The following is a 20,921-nucleotide window of genomic DNA, read 5'->3' on the forward strand; positions in this document are numbered from 1 at the left end:
GTGGCGTTCAGGGACACGTGGGGGGAAAAACAATTCACTCTGACATTCAGTCTTTTCTCAACGTTTGTTCGAAAAATAAATGAATAAATAAAAATAATAATTAAATAAATATATGAATATAAATACAGTGGGAACAGTGTGGCCGGACAGTTGTGCAAATAGCACATGTTTGTTGTGATCATAGACCATATAAAAAGATAAATATATATATAAATATATCATCATATTATTATTTATATTATTATATAAAGGTTGTGATGAGGCAACATCGTCACAACCTTCTGAATGTGTTTTTACTAACTGGCAATAATCATCTGTCACCTAATTCATGTCCTTGTTTTATTTTGAAAAGTCCCATGAGTCTGGCTTTTTGAAAGACCCGCCCCCTCCCTTGCATCTGATTGGTTACATTTCGGCATGAGGCGTAGGGACATGACGATGAGCCAATCAGAAGCCGCGGGCTGGGGAACGCCTGTAAATCGTCGTCAGTGGCGGAGACGGAAGAAACCGAACCTCACTGAGTTTTCATTCAATTTTACTCTTCTACCGATGAAAACTCATGAAAACTACCAGCAAACTCTGGAAGAGTGAATATATCTTCTGCTTAGGAGCCGGTAACATCTTCGGCCACCGACTCGGAGACATTCGGGACGTGAAACTGCTTTTAGGTAGTCAAGTATCTTCGGTAAGTTGTTTTTGTGTGTTGTTTAAATTAACGTTAAAATGTGATAAATAAGTTTTGTGTTATTAACGTAATTAACTGATCTTTATTTATATATACTGTTTCAGTCTAGTATTTAGACAGTTAGAAGTTTTTAAGACAAAAACCTTTTTCCTTTCATTTTAAGATTATTAGAAAAATAATAATCCCACAAATACTCATGTCACTCTTGTCTGTGACCGTTGGCAGCTTTTAGCTAATTCTTTATTATTTTGTCGTTATTATATTTCTCATGGTGTTATTGTTACAGTTGAAGTCATTTTGAGAGCCTCATCGATAATCCATATTGATATAAGGGAGTACCCGATTTATTATAACAATTCATCACATAAAATTATTTTTTCATCAGTCAATGATTCCTAAGATGTCGTTATCAAACTTTTATGACTATAACTATGAATAAAAAGAAGAAAAAAAACGCTAAGAAATGTGTAGAACCTGAATCAAGAAAGTAAGCAGAATTTATTTTACCTAAAATGTTAAAAAATAAAAAGGCCAAAAATGTTTTGCATTTTCTTTTCTGTATGATGGAAGATTTCATATCGGTAAAAACATAAGCGCCGATACGGATATGTCCGTTAATCAAAGGCTCTTTGCAATAAATGTGTGCGATGCTCAATTGTGAATTTAAAGATTTTAACCATTTTAGTAGAATTTGACATATATACCCAAGAGCCTACGTATACTTTGACTGGAGTATATATACAGACTGTAGTATAGTACCCTCCCCCCCAAAGAAAATACTCCTGTACTCTATAATGTCACTTTCTCCTTGTTTCCTTCAAATCCGGATTTTTAAGTTGTACCAAATGTACAGTAACTACCCAATCACACTGCAGTTGTTGTGGTGTGTGTGTGTGTGTGTGTGTGTGTGTGTGTGTGTGTGTGTGTGTGTGTGGTTGATGGGCCAGGTGCTGCCTGTGTCTGTGAAGACCCAGCTGGCCTCTTTTGTTCTGGTCACGCAAAAACTGATCAGCAGGCCCCGTCCCAGCACCAGAGCATCTGTCCCCCGCAGACGCTGCTTTTGTTCCCCGTGTCAAACTTGAAATTTGGGGGTTGGGGGTCCAACTGTCCCTTTTCTCCTCGCGCTGACGTTGACCTCCGACCCCGGAGCGAGCTCAACACAAGAGCCCCCTCAAGGCTCAAGACGCGAACGATGTGTCTGCTGTCGTCCACTGCGAGACGTGACCTGGAGACTGACACGCCACCTCAACACTTCAGATGTCCTCTCTCTCTCAGCGAGCTGCTCTGTGATTGGTGGGCTGTCTGTGAAATCAGTGGACATGTTAAAAAAAAACCTGTCTGTCTCACGGTGTTAAAGAAAGAGATCAAACATCCCTGGCTCCGCCCCTTTGTCCGGATCCATCAGACAGACAGTAGGACACAGGGGAGGGGGCGTGTCCACGTCACGTCTCCCGTCACGAGACGAAGGAGAAGCACAATGGCGACGGTTGTCTCTGAGGAGTGAAGTCATCCTCTGGAGTCTGAATGGTTCTCTGTCCGTTTCACTGCCTTTGTTGTGGAGCTCTGAAAACAAACTGGCAGCACGGGACCTTCTGAAACGCTTCATGTGCTGAAGCAGCGATCGATGATCACCAACTTTCTCTCAGATATGTTTCGTCGCAAAAAAAGATATTACCCGAAATCCTTTACCTGTATCTTACATTTAGTCACGTTGAGTCTTGTTCCTTATAAACAGCTTCTATTGGGGGAAACGCTTAACATAAGATAAGGTCCATAACAGGTGCACGGGTTTGTGAGGAAGCAGGATGTGAAAGACCAGAAGGTTCTCTGATGACGAGACTGGTCTGGAGCTGCTGGGACCTTTATTTCCCCCCTGAACTTTGTTTGGTTTTGTTAAAGCTGTAAAGTCAAACTCGACATAATAACCAGTCGCACATTTGTGTTGACGTCGCGTGTCGAGCTGAGGATGAACACATCAGGCCCAGAGGTCTGCTGCTGCTGGGTGATGTTGTGTTGAGGCCTCTGACCTTCTGTGTGGACGCCAGGAGAGTTTGTTTTTTAAATGATTATTCTACTTGTGAGTAGGTAAAGTTGTGGAACTTGTTTCTGCAGGTGACGTGAACCTGAGGTGATGGAGACGCTCTGAGGGCGACAGTGGGGGAAAAGCCTCGCCCTCCTCGCCCTCCTCACCTTCCTCACCTTCCTCGTCCTCCTCAACCTCCTCACCCTCCTCACCCTCCTCACCCTCCTCACCTTCCTCACCTTCCTCGTCCTCCTCAACCTCCTCACCCTCCTCACCCTCCTCACCCTCCTCACCCTCCTCATCCTCCTCATCCTCCTCATCCTCCTCACCCTCCTCACCCTCCTCGCCCTCCTCAACCTCCTCAACCTCCTCACCCTCCTCGCCCTCCTCGCCCTCCTCACCCTCCTCGCCCTCCTCAACCTCCTCACCCTCCTCGCCCTCCTCGCCCTCCTCACCTTCCTCACCGTCCTCAACCTCCTCAACCTCCTCACCCTCCTCAACCTCCTCACCCTCCTCACCCTCCTCACCCTCCTCACAATCCTCACCCTTCCTCACCCTTCCTCACCCTTCTCACCCTCCTCAACCTCCTCACCCTCCTCACCCTCCTCACCCTCCTAACCCTCCTCAACCTCCTCACCATCCTCACCCTCCTCACCCTCCTCACCCTCCTCACCTTCCTCAACCTCCTCACCATCCTCACCCTCCTCACCCTCCTCACCCTTCCTCACCCTTCCTCACCCTATTCACCCTCCTCGTCCTCCTCTGACGCCTGCACACATGTTTTCACTCGGACAGGAGATCATCTCCACCTCTCCTGCCTCGACCAAAAGACCGGTCAAATATGGCGAGCTGCTCGTGCTCGGGTGAGCCCCGTGACGTTTCACTGACAGATAGTGATTCCACCATGATGATGATGATGATGATGATGATGATGACTCGCCCCCTGTGACTCGCAGATGTAACGTCTCGCTGCCTGGCGGCGACAAGGGCCGGAGGAAGAGTCGCTTCGCTCTGTGTCGCAGGAACAAAGCCAACGGTGTGAAACCAAGTACCGTCCACACGTCCTGCACACCGCAGGCCGCCAAGGTGAGACATCATCCATCTGTCACCTGTCCATCATCCATCATCTGTCCATCATCCATCATCCATAGAACAAAACAAGCTGTTTTCATTATTTCAACCCACCCCGATTATTCTTAGTTTTCTACACAGGACGTAACTTCCTGCCACTAGGGGGCGTCTCAGTCAAAACAAGAACAACAGAATAGTTTGGGGGCCGATGCTCCTGAGCCCGGGGTGACATGAGCGTAATGAGGATATATAAATGTGTGTATATATATATTTATATATATATAAATGTATATATATCCTCTCCCTTGTGTTTCCAGGCCGTCAGCGACAGGGAGCAGCACAGCATATCGTACACTCTGTCCCGGGCCCAGACGGTGGTGGTGGAGTACGACCTCGACAGCAACACCGACATGTTCCAGGTCTGTATCCGTCCCGTATCCTCTTCCTGAGACAGATTCAGAGACACGTGACCCCTGCTCGACCTCTGCTCGTCTGCGATCACAGATCGGACGTTCTACGGAGAATCCCATCGACTTCGTGGTGACCGACATGGCGACGCCGGGGGGTCGGGGCCACGACGACGGTCCGGCGGTTCAGAGCACGATCTCCCGCTTCGCCTGCCGCATCGTCTGCCACAGGACGCCGCCGCACTCTGTGCGGATCCACGCCGCTGGCTTCGACTCCTCCAGGAACATCTTCCTCGGGGTGCGTCCCATGTCACTTCTGCGTAACTACACAGGAATTGGTCTTTACATTTGAGGAAACATACATTTTTGCCCATCTTCACAGGAGAGGGCGGCCAAGTGGAGGACGCGGGACGGACAGATGGACGCACTGACCACCAACGGTGTACTGGTGATGCACCCGTGCCACGGCTTCAGTCGGGACCCCAGACCCGGCCTGTGGAGGGAGATCTCGGTGTGCGGCAACGTGTTCACGCTGCGGGAGACGAGATCGGCTCAGCAGAGCGGCAAGACGGTGAGCGAGCGCCACATACACAGGACTCTTAATGTCGGTGTGGACGAGGTCTGACGGTTCCTGTTGTCCAGGTGTCCTCCGAGTCCAACGAGCTGGTGGATGGTTCGCTCATCGATCTGTGCGGCGCCACCCTCCTTTGGCGGACGGCGGAGGGCCTGGCGCGCACTCCCACCATCAAACACCTGGAGGCCCTGCGGCGTGAGCTGAACGCCGGGCGGCCGCAGTGCCCCGTGGGCCTCAGCACGCTGGCCTTCCCCAGCCTTCGCCGCCAGGACGTGCCAGAAGAGAAGCAGCCTTGGGCGTACCTGCAGTGCGGCCACGTGCACGGATACCACGGCTGGGGCGGGCGCCGCCACCCTGAGGTGGAGGCGGGAGACAGTCGGGAGAGGGAGTGCCCCATGTGCCGGGCGCGAGGCCCCTACGTGCCGCTGTGGCTGGGCTGCGAGGCGGGCTTCTGTGTGGACGCGGCGCCGCCCACCCACGCCTTTGTGCCCTGCGGCCACGTCTGCTCGGAGAAGACGGCGGCGTACTGGAGTCAGATCCTGCTGCCGCACGGCACGCACGCCCTCCACGCCGCCTGCCCCTTCTGCGTCCGGCCGCTGGGTGGAGACGTCGGCTGCGTCAGGCTCATCTTCCAGAGCCCGTTGGACTAGAGCCCAGACCTCTAGAGCCCAGTCAGAACAATGAGCTTTGTTAATTTAATTCTGAATATAAAATGTATTTAACTTAATTTTTGACACATTTCGGATTTAAAAAAAGCCTATATATGATTGCGACAGTTTTGACTTCCTCAACTGTGATAACATGTTTTATTTATTCTGTTACCTCGTCAGTTAGTCTCTTTCTGTAAATGAGTGCAGAATTTAACAGCGGCCATGTAAAGATGGACGACGCGTCTCCACGTCCTCCCATTGTACAAACATATAGTGACGTCACATGGAGTCAGAGTCTCTGACGCAGTGATCGTGAGGTGGAGCCATGGTATCGAGGCCCCGCCCACACACACACACACACACACACACACACACACACACACACACACACACACACACACACGCTCTGGACCAATCCTGAGTCAGTGTCAGCTGTCCATCATGATGTCTCAGCCCCTTTTTTATATCATCAAATAACTAATGAGAAGCAAAGTGATCAGAATTATGAACACCTGAACAATAATCAGTGATAAGAACGACCTCACGTGACATGGAAGGGGCGGGGCTTATGACCTAATACTGCAGCCAGACACCAGGGGGCGATCATCATGATGATGATCTGGCTTCATGTTGTTCATCTTTATTGACAGTCTGAGGTCTGGAATCACAAGACCTTTCCTACATAACCCGTTTCTTTGCTTCTTTGAAGAATAATTGTAATTTAATGGCCTTGATTCAAACACGTCTGGGAAACTTCTGACTCTGCCGTCATGTGACTTGATACATCTGGATGAATGTGTGATTTTTTAAATAAAAAAAATTTCACTAGAGACATGAATGACTGTGAATGATGTCATATGAGATGTCAGAAGTTGAAGTCATGCAAATCTCATCTGCACAGTGGACACACGACCTGAAACTTGATTGATAAAAAAGTTATGATTATATGGTGGCGCTAAGTAGAGGCGATCGTCTGAATACGTAAAACAACACAGAGGGTGCACCACTCCCTGTGGTCGGCAGGTGGCAGCAACAGCGAGTTTTGCCACCGAGGAGACACCACCAGCACCACCGCCGAAGACCAACCCCCACAGTCCCCGCCCCCACGGTCGGTGTACCGGTTTGTAGTCCGCTGCTGCCGCTCGTCTCCTCCGGTGTTCCTGTGATGGTGAAGAGGCGACACACCGGCGGCCGCGCTTCACACGACAGGTACGGAGGGAGCGGCCGGAGCCCCGCGGTCACTCAACCGCCCTGTCCCGCCGTCCGCGTTTCCCCCCCTTGCCTGTCAGCTAGCTAGTTGGCTAGCTAGTCCGGCTAGCCTGCTAGCATTAGCCGGTCTACGTGTAACCCCGCTGGACTCCATGACAACATTAGCTTTAGCATTAGCTTTGGACACAGGCCGCGGTTGTTCTGTGCCCGTCACCGATACTAAAAAAGAAAAAAAAAAATATATATATATATATCATGTATCATGTTTGTGCGCGTCTTCTTGTGTTGTGGTTGTGGTGTATTGTTGTCGTCACCGTCCCGCCTTGGGTTTTAATGCTCAACCCACTACAGGCTAGTCCGAATGCACCGCAGCTAGGCTATAGCTAGCTAGCTAGCTAGCTAGCTAGCTAGCTGCTGTCTCAGCTGCCCGTCCTGACAGCAGCTTCAGCTGGGATGTGACATGTCAGCTCTTGCAAAGCTGCAGAGGGAGAACACGAGAACTCTCATATTTTAATATCCATTTAAAAATCGAGAAGTAACATTTAAGAGTTGTGGTTTAAAACAACTCGCCAGTCTCCTTCAACAGACCTGATATTCAGGTTTTATCCAGTTTCAGTTCAGAAACTGAAACTGGATAAAACATCCATATATGTATATATACAGTATATGTATCATGTATATGATATGAATTTCCTTCAGAAGGTTTTGAGAAGTTTCAAACGTCTTTACCTTCCTGCTGTAGACTTTAGTAACATACGATTTGTCTTTTTTGTCAGAGGAGACGTTTATATTAGAAAAACTCATAATAAACTTGAGTTGCATTGTGGGAAATGTAGGCTTCAGTGATTTAGGGATCGACCTTTGCTCGGGATGAAAAGTCAAGACTGTCTCTTCGTTCTGTGGCTGCTTCACTCTTCACCGTCCTTACTGTAATCTGTGTCTCATAAATATAAATCTAGTCAATTATTTCTACTTTTACCTCCCGGGCTAAGACACAACTCAGTGTAGGTGGCAGGTGACGAGCAGCCAGGCCGGATCTGAGGGTTGATTTATGTGAAAGCAGAAGTAGCATTGCGTTTTTGTTGTTGTTGGTAGAAACCGAGAGGCTGCAGAGACGTTTCCTCTGATCCCGTCATCACAGGGACGGGGTTACCGGCAGAGGACAGCGGAGGGGGCTCACACCTCCACATCTCAGCTTCAGGCTTATTAAACGCTCACTGAACAAAACAAACAGAAACCAGCTCCTCTCAGTTCTGGTTGGATCTGCAGCTGCAGCAGCTGAAGTGAAACTACCTGAACTGGTCACTGAGCAAGTTTAAAACAACAGAAGGAACCGGGAGAGAAAACTATCAACCTCTGTAGCACCAGTGTGCTGAAACGTACCATTCCCTTTAGTATCTAACATAGTGTGTGTGTGTGTGTGTGTGTGTGTGTGTGTGTTTTATGTGCAGCTAGCCTCCCAGGAGGCGAGTCCCGATGCCATGGCCTCCGGCCACAGCTCGTCCCCAGTGCCTCGTCCCGGTGGCGGAGGCCGAGATGGGATTTATCGCAAGGATAGGCGAGATCCCTCGCCGGCCCGGCGCCGGCCCGTCCGCTCCCTGCCTGACGTCTGCCCCAAGGAGCCCACTGGTGAGAAACGTTCATTCTAGAGGCCTTTATTGCAACAATTATGTAGAAAAACTAATTTTGAACATCTCTGACCGATAGGTGAGGGGCGGGGCCTGTGCGACGGCCCATCGGTGGTTGCGGAGCACGACCGGTGGACGGTGTACAGCTCCAAGGTAAACCTGCCCGCCGCGCTGAACGACCCCCGGCTCGCCAAGCGCGAGTCGGACTTCTTCACCAAGACGTGGGGCCTGGACTTCGCCGAGACGGAGGTGATGCCGTCCTTCTACCTGCCCGTCATCACGCGGGAGCAGTTCGGGCCGTACCTGCAGGAGACGGCTCAGGTAACAGGATGATGATGACTCATGTGACCGTGTTTATGACCTCAGTTTTAGTTTTGATTCCAATTAATAATCTCAGAGAATATCCCACTACTTTTTGACTTAAATTTTGGGAATCCTGTCGCTCCACAGTTTTGACACTTTTCATGGTTTCACAGCAACATCTCAAAGTCAATAAAACCATAAGTTAAGAGACTTAGGAGCAGCAGCGCCACCCTCAGGCCAGAGCCCTTTTCTGCCTATCATCATCATCATCGTCCTCTAATTCTAATCACAGCTCCTCCGTCTTTTTGTCTTTTTTTCACGATTTTCATTTTCAGAGGGAAAAAATCCACGAACGCTGCAAAACGATCTGTCCGAACAAGGACGACGTGGAGGCTGTGTCCAGTGTCACAACCAACCATGGTATCAGTTACTAACTCTCCTCAGTCCACCAACACATCTTCTGAAGTGACACACACACATACTCAATCAAATACAGATTTAAAGATCTGAAGAGAGTCCTGTCATATTTGATTTTTATCGATTTATGTCTGTACACTCACACGCTGTAGGGTTGGAACATCGCGCTGTGGACATTTTCCAAGAGCGGTCGTGTGTCGGCTCAGTGTCTGTTCTCCTGCCGTACAAACACATTTCATCATAAATTTGGTTATCGATAACCGTCTCAGTGATACAAAAAGAAACATCACAACTCCAAACTGTTTCATTGATTTCATTGAAAACATGTTTGATATATAAAAAATAAATTTGTGATTCAGAATTAATCAAATAATCTGAGCTGTATCTAACTAGTCAGATAAATAATGACATCTCACTGATCCAGAACTTTTACCGTTTCCTCCAGAAAAGTCAAGAGCTGAACTGGAACAAGTCCCGAAGGTACCAGATCCACTTAGTTTTCTCTCTCTCTACATCTCGTTCTCTTCTTCAACTCAAGTGGAAAACTGGAGAGGGAACGTTCCCGGTGTCTCACGGTCGTTCATCTCTATCTTCTGAATGTTCAGATCTTCCTGAGGCCAGACTTCGCTCTGGACAACCCGGGCACCTTCAGCGCCGTCCTGCCCTGGTCCCACTTCACCAGCGCCGGAGGGAAGAGCAGCCGAGACGTGGCCTCGTCCAAACTGCTGCAGGAGAAGGTGGTGGTGGGGGGGGGGATGAGAGAGATGGTATCTAAAAATGGTGTTGTTACATAGTTTGTCCATAACAAATGATTATTTATTTCTTAGATCTTTACGATGATAATGACATCTTATGAATCAGTGACAATACATTTTTTGATCTCATATATGTATATACTGTATATATAAATGGGCCGATATATATATGATTGAATAACATCCCATGATGATGTTGTTGTTGTGTCCAGCTGAGTCACTACCTGGACGTGGTGGAGGTGAGCATCGCGAGGCAGATCTCCCTGCGCTCCGACGCCTTCTTCCACGCCATGTCGTCGCAGCATGAGCTGCAGGACCAGCTGCAGGAGACGCAGCGGGCCGTCGCCGTGTTGCGCGGCCGCACCGCCGCCATGGACCGTGTCATGTGCCAGGGGCCCCTGCGGGCGCTGCGCACCGCCCTCACCCGCAGCAACTGCGTGAGGCTACACAACAAGCTGAAGCTGATGGCGGCTGTGCACCAGACGCAGCCGACCGTGCAGCTGCTGCTCTCCACCTCTGAGTTCGTCGGAGCGCTGGAGCTCATTGCCACCACCAAGGAGGTGCTTCAGCAGGAGCTGCAGGGGATCCACAGCTTCAGGTGTGTGCGCATGTGTAAATCATCCTGGTCGCCCCCTGGTGTCTGGCTGCAGTACAGTTTTTGTTCAGGACAAAATTAAATGAAAAATCTAAAATTAAAGTTAGTAAAAAACAAAAGCCCCATTTAAAAAAAAAAATAAAATTCAGATTTATGGTTCAGAATAAGAAATTTATTCGTGACAAATGTTGGAAAAAAAATTGATTCCACCAAAACCGACAAAAAAGCTAAATTCTTTGGCGTCGCACAAAATCTCAAGAGAATGTGGAGATAATGAGAGACTCTGACTCACGTCCGTCACTACGTCGTCACGGGACCTGACGGTGTGTTTCTGTCCCCTCAGACATCTGGGCTCTCAGCTGTGTGAGCTGGAGAAGCTGATCGACAAGATGATGGTGGAGGACTTCAGCATGTTCGCCCGCAGCGACCTGAGCCGCAGCCTGAGGGACGAGCCGCACGTCTTAGAGAAGGTTCGGGACTACTACTACTACACACTGTCCGTCACACACACACAAACACACACACAAACACACACACACACACACACACACACACACACACACACACATACCTCGTGAAGTCACTTCTACTAATCCACAGTGGGAATATTCTAAATCTTGCATCTCGAGCTGATTCTTAAATGTAATGATACGTCTGAACCATCAGAGTGAGGAGAGATGAAGGCGACGACGACGTTGACTCACATGTTCGTGTTTATGTTCAGCGTCACCTGACATCGGCTCACAGCAGTTTCAACTCCGACTGTTTCTTTTTAATTATTTTTGTCTTCAGTGCAATTAATATTATCATAGAATTTCTGTTTTTGATTGAGACTCATCTTGTTCTGTTATGACACAAAATTCTATTTTGAGGACAAGCTATCTACATTTCTAAAACCTAATCAGTTAAAAAAAGAAAAAGCCCTATTTTTTATATGACAGATTTTTGTTTCAGAATAAGAAATTAGTTAACGACAAATGTATAAAATAAAAAAAAAGCTAAATTATTTTCCTGCGTCGTCACTAAAATATATAAATGTAAATATTGGAATATTTGAAACTGCTGAGGGGAATACATTTCTTCTTAAAGGAATGAAAGTTTTTCATAATCATGAATAAAATTAATTTCACCCAAACAGGAGCAAAAAAAGAAAAAAAATCAAAAGGTTTCAGGATGATCGTGTTGAGTTCAGCTGTTATGTGTTTAACAGATTATTGTTCCAATCACAGGTTCACACACCAAACGCTGCCTCCCGACAGGTGACACACACACACACACACACACACACACACACACTGATGCACATTAAAATCACTGATCAATCAAACTGATGGAATCGTGTCCGGTGGATCAAACGTCGTCGGAAGATAATTCTTATGAGTGTTTGTTTTTAATGTGGTTGTAGTTCCAGCCGGGTGGGGTTAACTGCTTTAGTGTGTGTGTGTGTGGCTTCAGGCTAAAAGCTGCATGTGACTGTTTAAAAATAATACTATTTAAAAAAACAAATCAATAATATCTGTAATTGATCCTGAGGCTTCTGTGATGAATCAGACCTGATTTGGTTTTTGTTTATTTCTGTGTGTGTGTGTGTGTGTGTGTGTGTGTGTGTGTGTGTGTCTCTCTCTCTCTACGTGTGTGTGTGTGTGTGTGTGTGTGTGTGTGTGTGTGTGTGTGTGTGTGTGTGTGTGTGTGTGTGTGTGTGTGTGTGTGTGTGTGTGTGTGTGTGTGTGTGTGTGTGTGTGTGTGTGTGTGTGTGTGTGCGTGCGTGCGTGCGTGCGTGCGTGCGTGCGTGCGTGCGTGTGTGTCTGCGTGTGTGTGCATGTATGTATGTGTGTGTGTGTGTTTGCATGTATGTGTGTGTGCGCGCTTCAGGAGCGTCTGGAGTCTCTGGTGTTTGGTCTGCTGCGACAGAGGAAACTCGACTTCCTGGACATTTACAGCGATGAGATGATTTTCTGTGCGAAGGCGATCGTCTCTCAGGTCCGTCACCGTCACGTTATCATTACACGTCATGTGATTATCACACGTGATGAGATGAAACCTGAGCGTCGTGGTCACGTGTGTGTGTGTTTGTGTTTCAGTGTGTAGCAGAAAGTGTTTTGCACATAGAAGACATTGACACTGAAGTCGTCACTAAGTGAGTAGAAACCTGTTGAAATGATGAGTTTCTGTTGCAAGTGGACATTTCAAACATTTTCAAGCTGCTATAATATGAAATATTAGAGATATGAAGCCATATAATACTTAAATAACTTAATATTTTTAAAGCTTGAATCATTTTTATGACGTGAGCCACAAAGGCTCTGTCCACACTGATACGTTTTATTGAAATCTCACGTCACATGACGGCGGTGTAAACAGGAAGTAGATTGTCTTTGCCGGATGCTTAGTGACAGAAACTCCTCTGACGGAGGAACAGCGATGGTGACGACGACGAGATGGAAATGTTACTGACAGGAAGTGTTAGCGATGCTTTGCTAAGAACCAATCAGGAAGTAGAACGTGGGGCGTCTGCATCGTCTCTGATTCAGAGGCTAGAATACTCTGACGACAGGCGTAACCACAGCAACAAGTTTTTCAAAGTAAAACTTTTCAGTGTGGACGTTTTCAACAGGATTGACTTTTTTTAAAAGAAAGAGTTATAACATTTAGTCTTCGAGTATTTATATATCCTGATGTTTTTTTAACGTACGTGTGCGTGCGTGTGTGTGTGTGTGTGTGTCAAGGCTAGCGGACCAGATGCGTCTGATGACGTTCCCTCAGTGGTTTGAGCTGCTGGAAAACGTCTTTGACAGTTTCCTTCTCTTCCTGCAGAGAATCCAGGTGAGTGTCTTCGACTCGGAGCTTCCTGTCAAAGAGTCGGTGATGATGATGACGATGATGATGACGACGTAATGATGAAACTGTCTGTCTGTCTGTCTGTCTGTCTGTCAGGCTACTCTGAGCATCATCAGAAACGTCATTCAGGAAGTTCTGGACTCAAACCAGAAGAACCGGCAGCTGGAGGAGGAGGCGGTGGTGCGTTCAGGCGCCTCCCAGGGTCCGGAAGAGGCGTCCTCCCGGGGCCCGTCACTGCAGCAGGGGGAGGCGGAGCTCGCCTACCTGACCCACGAGGGTCTGTTCATCAGCGATGCTCTGAACGAGGCTCAGCAGCAGGCGGCGGTCCAGGATCAGAGCTCCAGGTCCCAGCAGGGCCGGACGGAGGCAGGCGGCGGTGACTGGAGCTCGGGGGAGCAGAGCCTCATGTACGTTCTCACTCAGTTACTCAGCTTCTAAAAACAAGAATAATTAGATTAAAAAAAGAAACCTGATCTAGTGAAAACGTGTTTATTATCTTGCTTGTTTGTGTTCAGGTCCGGTGAGAGCGTGATGCCGTCTGAGCTGGAGATGAACCGCGTGATCAACAACATCCAGGAGCTGCTGCACGCCGCCTCCGACGTCAGCCACGACCGCTGTGTCAAAGTCCTCACGGCCAGAGACAAGGTACGACGCACACGCCGCAACCGTCTTTTCTCTTCTTCATTCTTTCTCTTTCAACGCCCACTGACTGTGTCTGTCTCCGACAGGACGGCTCACTGGAGCGTCTGAGCTCGGCGGAGTTCGTGTGTCTCTCTCTGGCGGTGGAAGGTTTTGTCCGGGACACGGAGGAGCTGTGCGGCCGGCGCAGCGTCTCCCTGAGGGGGACGCTGCAGAGCCAGGCCAACCGCTTCGTCCACCGCTTCCACGACGAACGCAAGACCAAACTCAGGTGAGCTGCGGCTGGGACGCGGCGGCGTGTGATTTGTTGTGTGTGCGTCCTGACACTGACGTCTTGTCCCTCCGCAGCCTCCTGCTGGACAACGAGCGCTGGAAGCAGGCGGAGGTTCCCGCGGAGTTCCAGGAGCTCGTCAACTCCATCGCCGACGGCAGAATATCACTACCAGAGCGCAAAACCCCAGGTAACTCCTCCCCCTCCAGGTCCAGTCTCCATCTGTGATGCTCGTACAGATTCTGTGACGTGTTTTTCCTCCTGCAGGTCCGGACGACAGGAAACCTGCAGAGTTTCTGCTCGTCAATGGGCAAAAGTACGCCGTCGTGGGGTAGGTTTTTTTTAATAAACACCTGGAAGTTTATGAGTCAGAATAATATTGATAAAGTTGAGCTGAGAGTCGTCTTCCTCTTTTTTCCCTCAGGACGGTTCTGCTGCTGATCCGGATGTTTCTGGAATACTGTCAGTGTGTCAACGACATCCCGTCCATCGCCACTGACATGCTGACACGTCTGTCCGACTTCCTCAAGGTTCGGGTTCAAGTCCCAGTCAGACTTTGTTTCACACAAACATTATAGCGCACACACACACACACACACACACACACAATAATAAAAGACTGCTCCGGACGTTCACTCGTCTCTGGTCATGTTTCCTAACACTTCTTCTTCTTCTTCTTCTTCTTCTTCTTCTTCTTCTTCTCTTTTATTTTCGGCAGCACTTCAACTCTCGGAGCTGTCAGCTGGTCCTGGGAGCCGGAGCGCTGCAGCTCGTCGGCCTCAAGACCATCACCACGAAAAACCTCGGTATGTAATGTCAGCGGCGAGTCACGAGACGAGTCAGAGCCTGACACCCAGCTGACCTTTCTCTGTGTGTGTGTGTGTGTGTGTGTGTGTATGTGTGTGTGTGTGTGTGTGTGTGTGTGTGTGTGTGTGTGTGTGTGTGTGTGTGTGTGTGTGTGTGTGTGTGTGTGTGTGTGTGTGTGTGTGTGTGTGTGTGTGTGTGTGTGTGTGTGTGTGTGTGTAGCATTAGCTTCCCGCTGCCTGCAGCTGGTGGTTCACTACATTCCCATCATCAGATCTCACTTTGAGACCAAACTACAGCCCAAACAGTTCAGCGTGCTCAGACACTTCGACCACATCACCAAGGTAACGACGTGCAGACGGACGGCACCGAGCGGCTTCATGTGGCCGACGATGACGTTCCGTAATAATGGGTTTGTTTTTTTAAGGACTACAACGATCACATCGCAGAGATCTCCGCCAAGCTGGTGGCCATCATGGACAGTCTGTTTGAGAAGGTTCTGTCAAAGGTAAAAGATCTGAACTCTGACCTGTTGTACGACGAGGACTTCCAGCTACAGTGTGTAATATTCAGAACCACACCATACAGTGTCCCTCGCCTGTCGCTCAGTTGGTTACTCACCGCGGCTTTAAAGAAGAAGAAGAAGAAGAAAAGTCAAATGCTGCGTTCACACAAAGCAAAATTTTGTGTCGTGTTACATGCATGAGTTTTGCCGCAGGATCACTTGTGTTTTACTTGATGATGATGACGATGATGTTTCCTCAGTATGAAGTCAAAGCTCCGATGCCGTCCGCCTGCTTCAGGAACGTCTGCAAACAGATGGCGAAGATGCACGAAGCCATTTCTGAACTTCTGCCTGAAGAACAGACTCAGGTGACGCGACGCGACATCATTTGTTTAAATCAGGTTTCCTGTGAGTCGTCAGTTTGTGACGTCGTCCTGATGTTTCCTGTGCAGATGTTGTTTCTGAGGATCAACGCCAGTTTTAAACTGCACCTGAAGAGGCAGCTCGCCCGACTCGGGGTCGTTAATGACGGAGGACCACAACACGGGTGAGTGTTACCACACACACACACACACACAAGCATGTTCCGTGTTGTGTCTGTCGTGTCTGAGCTGTGACTGTCGTCGCGGCGCCGCAGGTTGGTGGTGGTGGACGTCGCCTTCTACTCGGAGAACGTCCTGGTGCTGAGGAGCCTCGAGCGGCTCGACCTCAACATGGCCGAGATCTGGGAGCAGAAGAGGTGACGGGAGGACGGACGAGTCCAGACGTCCAGCGCCGACCCGACCAGGTGACGGGGCCGACGGCAGCAGAGGAGGGAGGAGGTTCTGCAGGGACCAAGAAGAAGCAGCTCCTCCTTCACGACGGCTGCCTCTTCTCACTGTGCAATTCAACACAACAGCAGTACATCATGAAGCGGTTTTTCGTACAGAGATTAATTTATTTTTCTGTCGTCTTGGAGACACGCAACTCTGCGGCGGCAACAGACACTCCGTCTCCGACGGCGGCCATGTTGGAGCTGATCCGTGTGGGAAACGTCTGACGTCGCTCGGCAGCTGAAAACTGGATTCTGTCACTTTTCTACTCCGGACTTCTTGAAGCAGGAGTCTCACCAACGAGATCCAGACTGTGAAGAAACTCTCAGCTGCTTCCTGTCGTTACCAAAGTAAAACACTTTAACTCTTCAAATCTTTTTTTTTCTTTCTCCTCAAACTATCGGTCGTCAGGTGACGACTCAGACGGAGGTGAAGTTTTCTTTTTACTTTTTAATTTTGTATAAATGTAGAAGAACGTGAAGCATGAATCTGCTGTCGACTCAAACTGCTGTTGATTTCATCTGCATGAGCTTTTCGAGACCATCAAAACTATTTATGAAATCAAAAATAAATTCAAACGGTTCGTGATCTCGCAGGCGGTTTCTGCCTCTGGTCACTTTTATAAAAAAAAGGATCAAATTCACTCAGATCATGAAAACACATTTATATCCACTGGATCCTGTTTTTGAATGTGGTTAAACAGAGTTTCTCTGATCGACGGCGAGAAAATAATAGTATCAATAATCAGATTTCAACCAAACGTTGAGGAGCTGCGGCCTCGTCGGCTTCTTCTTCTTCTACGGCGCTAAACTTTTATTTACTTTAAGTTCATCATGAATTTGTGAAAACATCTTTATTTATCCAGAGGGCGGTGACAAGCTGCGGTCGCTCTTTGGCTTCCGTACGTCAGGAACAGACCTGACAGAGTCCAGCCGTTATATATATATATATATATCAAATATATATATATATACACACATTGGGAGCAGTGATGAGGTGACGAGGCCGCAGCTTCAGACTCCGTCACTGTCGACTTCAGAAGTGCCTCGAGTCAGAGACGACACGTCTGTGTCACTACAGTACAGTACAGTACAGTACAGTACAGTGTGCCTACCATACCACTGTGTGTGAGCGTGTGTGAACGTGTGCGTGTGTCGAGCTGCTCGTCTGAGAATCCAAAATGTCTTGAATAAAAAGCGGATGATGGAGCCACGTGTTGTTTCTCCAGTTTGTTCGTCCTGAGTTTATGTAAAGCAGATGATCTGGCGTGTACGGAGGCCCTCTGGTGCCATACCTGGGATGTGTGTCAGTCGTGGGCATGGATTCATAATTTTCCCCGTGTTTGTCACCAGAGGGCCGACGTAGACGGCAGAAGACAAACCAGCGTCTCTCTGATGAAATCACACGACGCAGCTTTGTTTTTTCTTCTGTCTTTATTGACAGCACTCAGAACTCGCATGAGTTTTTGACCTTTGACCCTTTGGGGCTGACCTCACATTGAAATGGACACAAACAAATGTGCAACAGTTTTCTTAGTCGTTAGTCTCCGAACAGAAGAATGAAAATAATCTCTTCAAGGTGCAATGGCTTTTTTTTCTTTTTTTTCCCAGAATGCCTCAGTGGTCGAGGATCCGCAGGTTTCCTGAGACGATCTTGTTCTCCAGCATCGCTCCGGCGGGAATATCGATCCGGTCGCCGTGATTGGCGATGATGATGACGGTTCCCTGGGGGACGATAAAAATTTTGATTTAATTTAACAGTCAGAGCAATAATTTTATGCTCCGACTGTAAAAGTCACAAATCGTCACATTTTACAAACTGGAAACAAAAATATTTGACTTTGTCGCCTAAAAAATTATATTATTATATTAATTTGTTTTTATCTTAAAAGGTCAATTTACCCAAATTTATTAAACTTGTGGTGCAAAAAAACCCCAACTTGTTTCAGACTCCGAATCTCAACGAGGTCAGAGGTCAGAGGTCGGCTCCTCACCTTCAGTGACACGTTCTTGCCGAAGGTCACGTCTCCGGACACGGTGAGGTGGTCGAGCTCCAACATGTCGGGGATGTTCTCAAACCTGGACAGAAACTCCTGAACCTGCGGAACCGAGAGACGAGAACGTCGTTGAAGCGGAACTCCGCCTGCGTCTTTGATAAAGTTTCATATCAGAACTCCGCCTGCGTCTTTGATAAAGTTTCATATCAGAACTCCGCCTGCGTCTTTGATAAAGTTTCATATCAGAACTCCGCCTGCGTCTTTGATAAAGTTTCATATCAGAACTCCGCCTGCGTCTTTGATAAAGTTTCATATCAGAACTCCGCCTGCGTCTTTGATAAAGTTTCATATCAGAACTCAGCCTGCGTCTTTGATAAAGTTTCATATCAGAACTCAGCCTGCGTCTTTGATAAAGTTTCATATCAGAACTCCGCCTGCGTCTTTGATAAAGTTTCATATCAGTACTCCGCCTGCGTCTTTAATAAAGTTTCATATCAGTACTCCGCCTGCGTCTTTAATAAAGTTTCATATCAGTACTCCGCCTGCGTCTTTGATAAAGTTTCATATCAGTACTCCGCCTGCGTCTTTGATAAAGTTTCATATCAGTACTCCGCCTGCGTCTTTGATAAAGTTTCATATCAGTACTCCGCCTGAGTCTTTGATAAAGTTTCATATCAGAACTCCGCCTGCGTCTTTGATAAAGTTTCATATCAGAACTCCGCCTGCGTCTTTGATAAAGTTTCATATCAGAACTCCGCCTGCGTCTTTAATAAAGTTTCATATCAGTACTCCGCCTGCGTCTTTAATAAAGTTTCATATTAGTACTCCGCCTGCGTCTTTGATAAAGTTTCATATTAGTATTCCGCCTGCGTCTTTAATAAAGTTTTCCACATCACAGACAAACTCTGCAGGTTTGTTTTTTCACGTGAAGATAAAAATAATAAACACTGATCTGTGATACACTGTGATATTTATCGTAGATGAACTGACTCGGACTCAAACAATAATTTTCAAAAATGAAACAATAAACAAAGTTAAAGGTGAAATTGACTCAAATGCTTAAATAATGAAATAATATATTTTTCGTTAAGTGAAAATCTGATCCGACAGAATTAAATTTGTTACCATGGAAACGGTGAGAACTTGGAATGTCATGAACGGCACAGAGTGACATCATCGCGATATTTAAATCCTCGATTATGGAAATATTTTTCATGAGATCAAGAAAAAAAAGTTTCCTCCACATAAATAAAAAATATCATTAATATTATTATAGTTCCAGTTAAATGTCTTTCCTCGTGACGATGGCTTCTTTTAGCTTTTCCCCAAAATAACGAGATAAACGTTTCTTTCCTGAAGTAACGAAAACCGACGCGTCGTCGTCAGGAAACAAACCGCTGCGACGTCACGACGACCCCTGACCCCTGACCTTGGTGAAGGAGCTGCCCAGCTTGACGTGCGGCGTGCTGGGGAACTCGCGCCTCTTGCTCATGGTGAGCGAGCCGGCGTCCAGGCTGTACAGGTTGGACATGACGAGCAGCAGGTCGGACGACGTCTTCACCGGCAGGAAGCGGCTGCGCGGGACGTTCACGCCCATCGCGTTGTTGAAGCTCTTGATGGCGGCGCCCACGGCCGTCTCCAGCTGGAACACGTTCAGACCGCCGTCCAGCGTCTGGGGGGAGAGAGAGGTTCAGGGTTCGGGTTCAGAGCAGGAAATGGCAGCGTTCAGTTTTTAAAAAATTTGTCTGAATTCAAGAATTTAATCAGATTTAAACTCATGTAAAGAGTCACCTGCAACAAACGATTATTTTTTTAATGACTTATTGATAATTTAGTCAATAGAAAAAATAATCTGAAAACAAAATTCACCAATTATTTTTCCAACACGACGTCAAATGTTTTAACAAACTCACTCGATTAATTACGATGTAGGAAAAGAAAATATTGAATCGATGATCAGATCAGTTTGTGATTCATTTTAGACTTCACATCTTCTTAATATAAATATTTTAACAGAATTATTTAAAAAATTTTATCACCCAGAACCAGCAACTTAATATTTAAAGATGTATGAAGTTAAAAATATTGATGTTGATTTAGTTTAGAAAGAAAATGAGTATTAATTGACGTTGTAGATAAAAGAAACTTGTCCCCAGAGGATGAAATCCATTTATTCCGTTTGAATATTTATATTTATAGATCAATCAAAGATGCTGATTATTAAAAACAAAGGGACACTTCTGTTCTAACATAGTCTCTTCTCTTCTCTTCTATGATTCACAGAAAATCAGAGAGTAAATAACCACTGATCAATAATTCATCTTTGGAAACTATGAATCATAAACGTTCCGATCGGCCGTGGACACGTTTCAACACGGCGACGGAGCGACTGATCTGAGGTGAGGTGGTCGGAGGAGGTGTATCGATCGAGTGTGCGGCGCCACCTTGGGGTTGACGATGATCTCCAGGTCCAGCTGGTTCTGCTGCTGCAGGCGCCGGACGGCGAGCAGCGAGATCCACAGGTTGTTGGTGTTGAAGATCTTGAACTTGGTGACGGACTTGAACTCGTCCACGTGAGCCTTCGGCACCTGAGCGATCTCCAGCAGCCGCAGGTGATCCTCGTACTGGATCAGGGTCCCGCCCTGCACACAGGAAACAGGAAGTGCTCAGAGGCGGCGAGCGAGCGGGAGACAAACACCTGCGTCCTGCCCGCCGCCGCTGACCTTGACGTCGGCCCGG

At 47.5% G+C, this 20,921-nt stretch overlaps 3 protein-coding genes across 5 annotated transcripts in view; 2 read left to right on the forward strand and 1 right to left on the reverse strand.

The window, feature by feature from the left end:
- Positions 1-148: 148 nt before the first annotated feature.
- Positions 149-6,240, forward strand: LOC118312096 (E3 ubiquitin-protein ligase pellino homolog 1-like). Its single transcript, XM_035636396.2, has 7 exons — positions 149-685; positions 3,504-3,571; positions 3,665-3,794; positions 4,097-4,198; positions 4,284-4,484; positions 4,569-4,757; positions 4,829-6,240. The coding sequence occupies exons 1-7, from the start codon at positions 560-562 to the stop codon at positions 5,408-5,410; spliced, it is 1,398 nt and encodes a 465-aa protein (XP_035492289.2). The 5' UTR covers positions 149-559; the 3' UTR covers positions 5,411-6,240.
- Positions 6,241-6,462: 222 nt separating this feature from the next.
- vps54 (VPS54 subunit of GARP complex) lies at positions 6,463-17,394 on the forward strand. 2 transcript variants are annotated; one of them, XM_035636390.2, is made up of 24 exons: positions 6,463-6,619; positions 8,071-8,248; positions 8,327-8,568; positions 8,886-8,970; positions 9,413-9,447; positions 9,573-9,704; positions 9,935-10,320; positions 10,661-10,787; positions 11,547-11,576; positions 12,190-12,297; positions 12,399-12,454; positions 13,044-13,140; positions 13,252-13,562; positions 13,671-13,800; positions 13,884-14,065; positions 14,143-14,255; positions 14,333-14,396; positions 14,490-14,595; positions 14,784-14,871; positions 15,092-15,213; positions 15,297-15,377; positions 15,635-15,742; positions 15,827-15,921; positions 16,012-17,394. In XM_035636390.2, the coding sequence occupies exons 2-24, from the start codon at positions 8,101-8,103 to the stop codon at positions 16,115-16,117; spliced, it is 2,952 nt and encodes a 983-aa protein (XP_035492283.1). In that variant the 5' UTR covers positions 6,463-6,619; positions 8,071-8,100; the 3' UTR covers positions 16,118-17,394. The 2 variants fall into 2 exon arrangements, with proteins under 2 accessions (XP_035492283.1, XP_035492284.1); XM_035636391.2 differs by lacking the exon at positions 11,547-11,576.
- Positions 17,395-17,600: 206 nt separating this feature from the next.
- Positions 17,601-20,921, reverse strand: part of LOC118312095 (UTP--glucose-1-phosphate uridylyltransferase) — an 11,073-nt gene continuing 7,752 nt past the window's right edge. For both annotated transcript variants that reach the window (XM_035636395.2, XM_035636393.2), the window contains exons 6-10: positions 20,906-20,921; positions 20,627-20,824; positions 19,612-19,854; positions 18,180-18,284; positions 17,601-17,910 (exon numbers count right to left, since the gene is read on the reverse strand). The exon at positions 20,906-20,921 is cut by the window's right edge and continues 282 nt beyond it. In XM_035636395.2, coding sequence (XP_035492288.2) covers positions 17,803-17,910; positions 18,180-18,284; positions 19,612-19,854; positions 20,627-20,824; positions 20,906-20,921 — 670 coding nt within the window. In that variant the 3' untranslated portion in view covers positions 17,601-17,802. The remainder of the gene's footprint in view (positions 17,911-18,179; positions 18,285-19,611; positions 19,855-20,626; positions 20,825-20,905) is intronic.

This window comes from Scophthalmus maximus, chromosome 8 (genome assembly GCF_022379125.1).
Source record: "Scophthalmus maximus strain ysfricsl-2021 chromosome 8, ASM2237912v1, whole genome shotgun sequence".
Lineage (NCBI taxonomy): Eukaryota > Metazoa > Chordata > Actinopteri > Pleuronectiformes > Scophthalmidae > Scophthalmus > Scophthalmus maximus.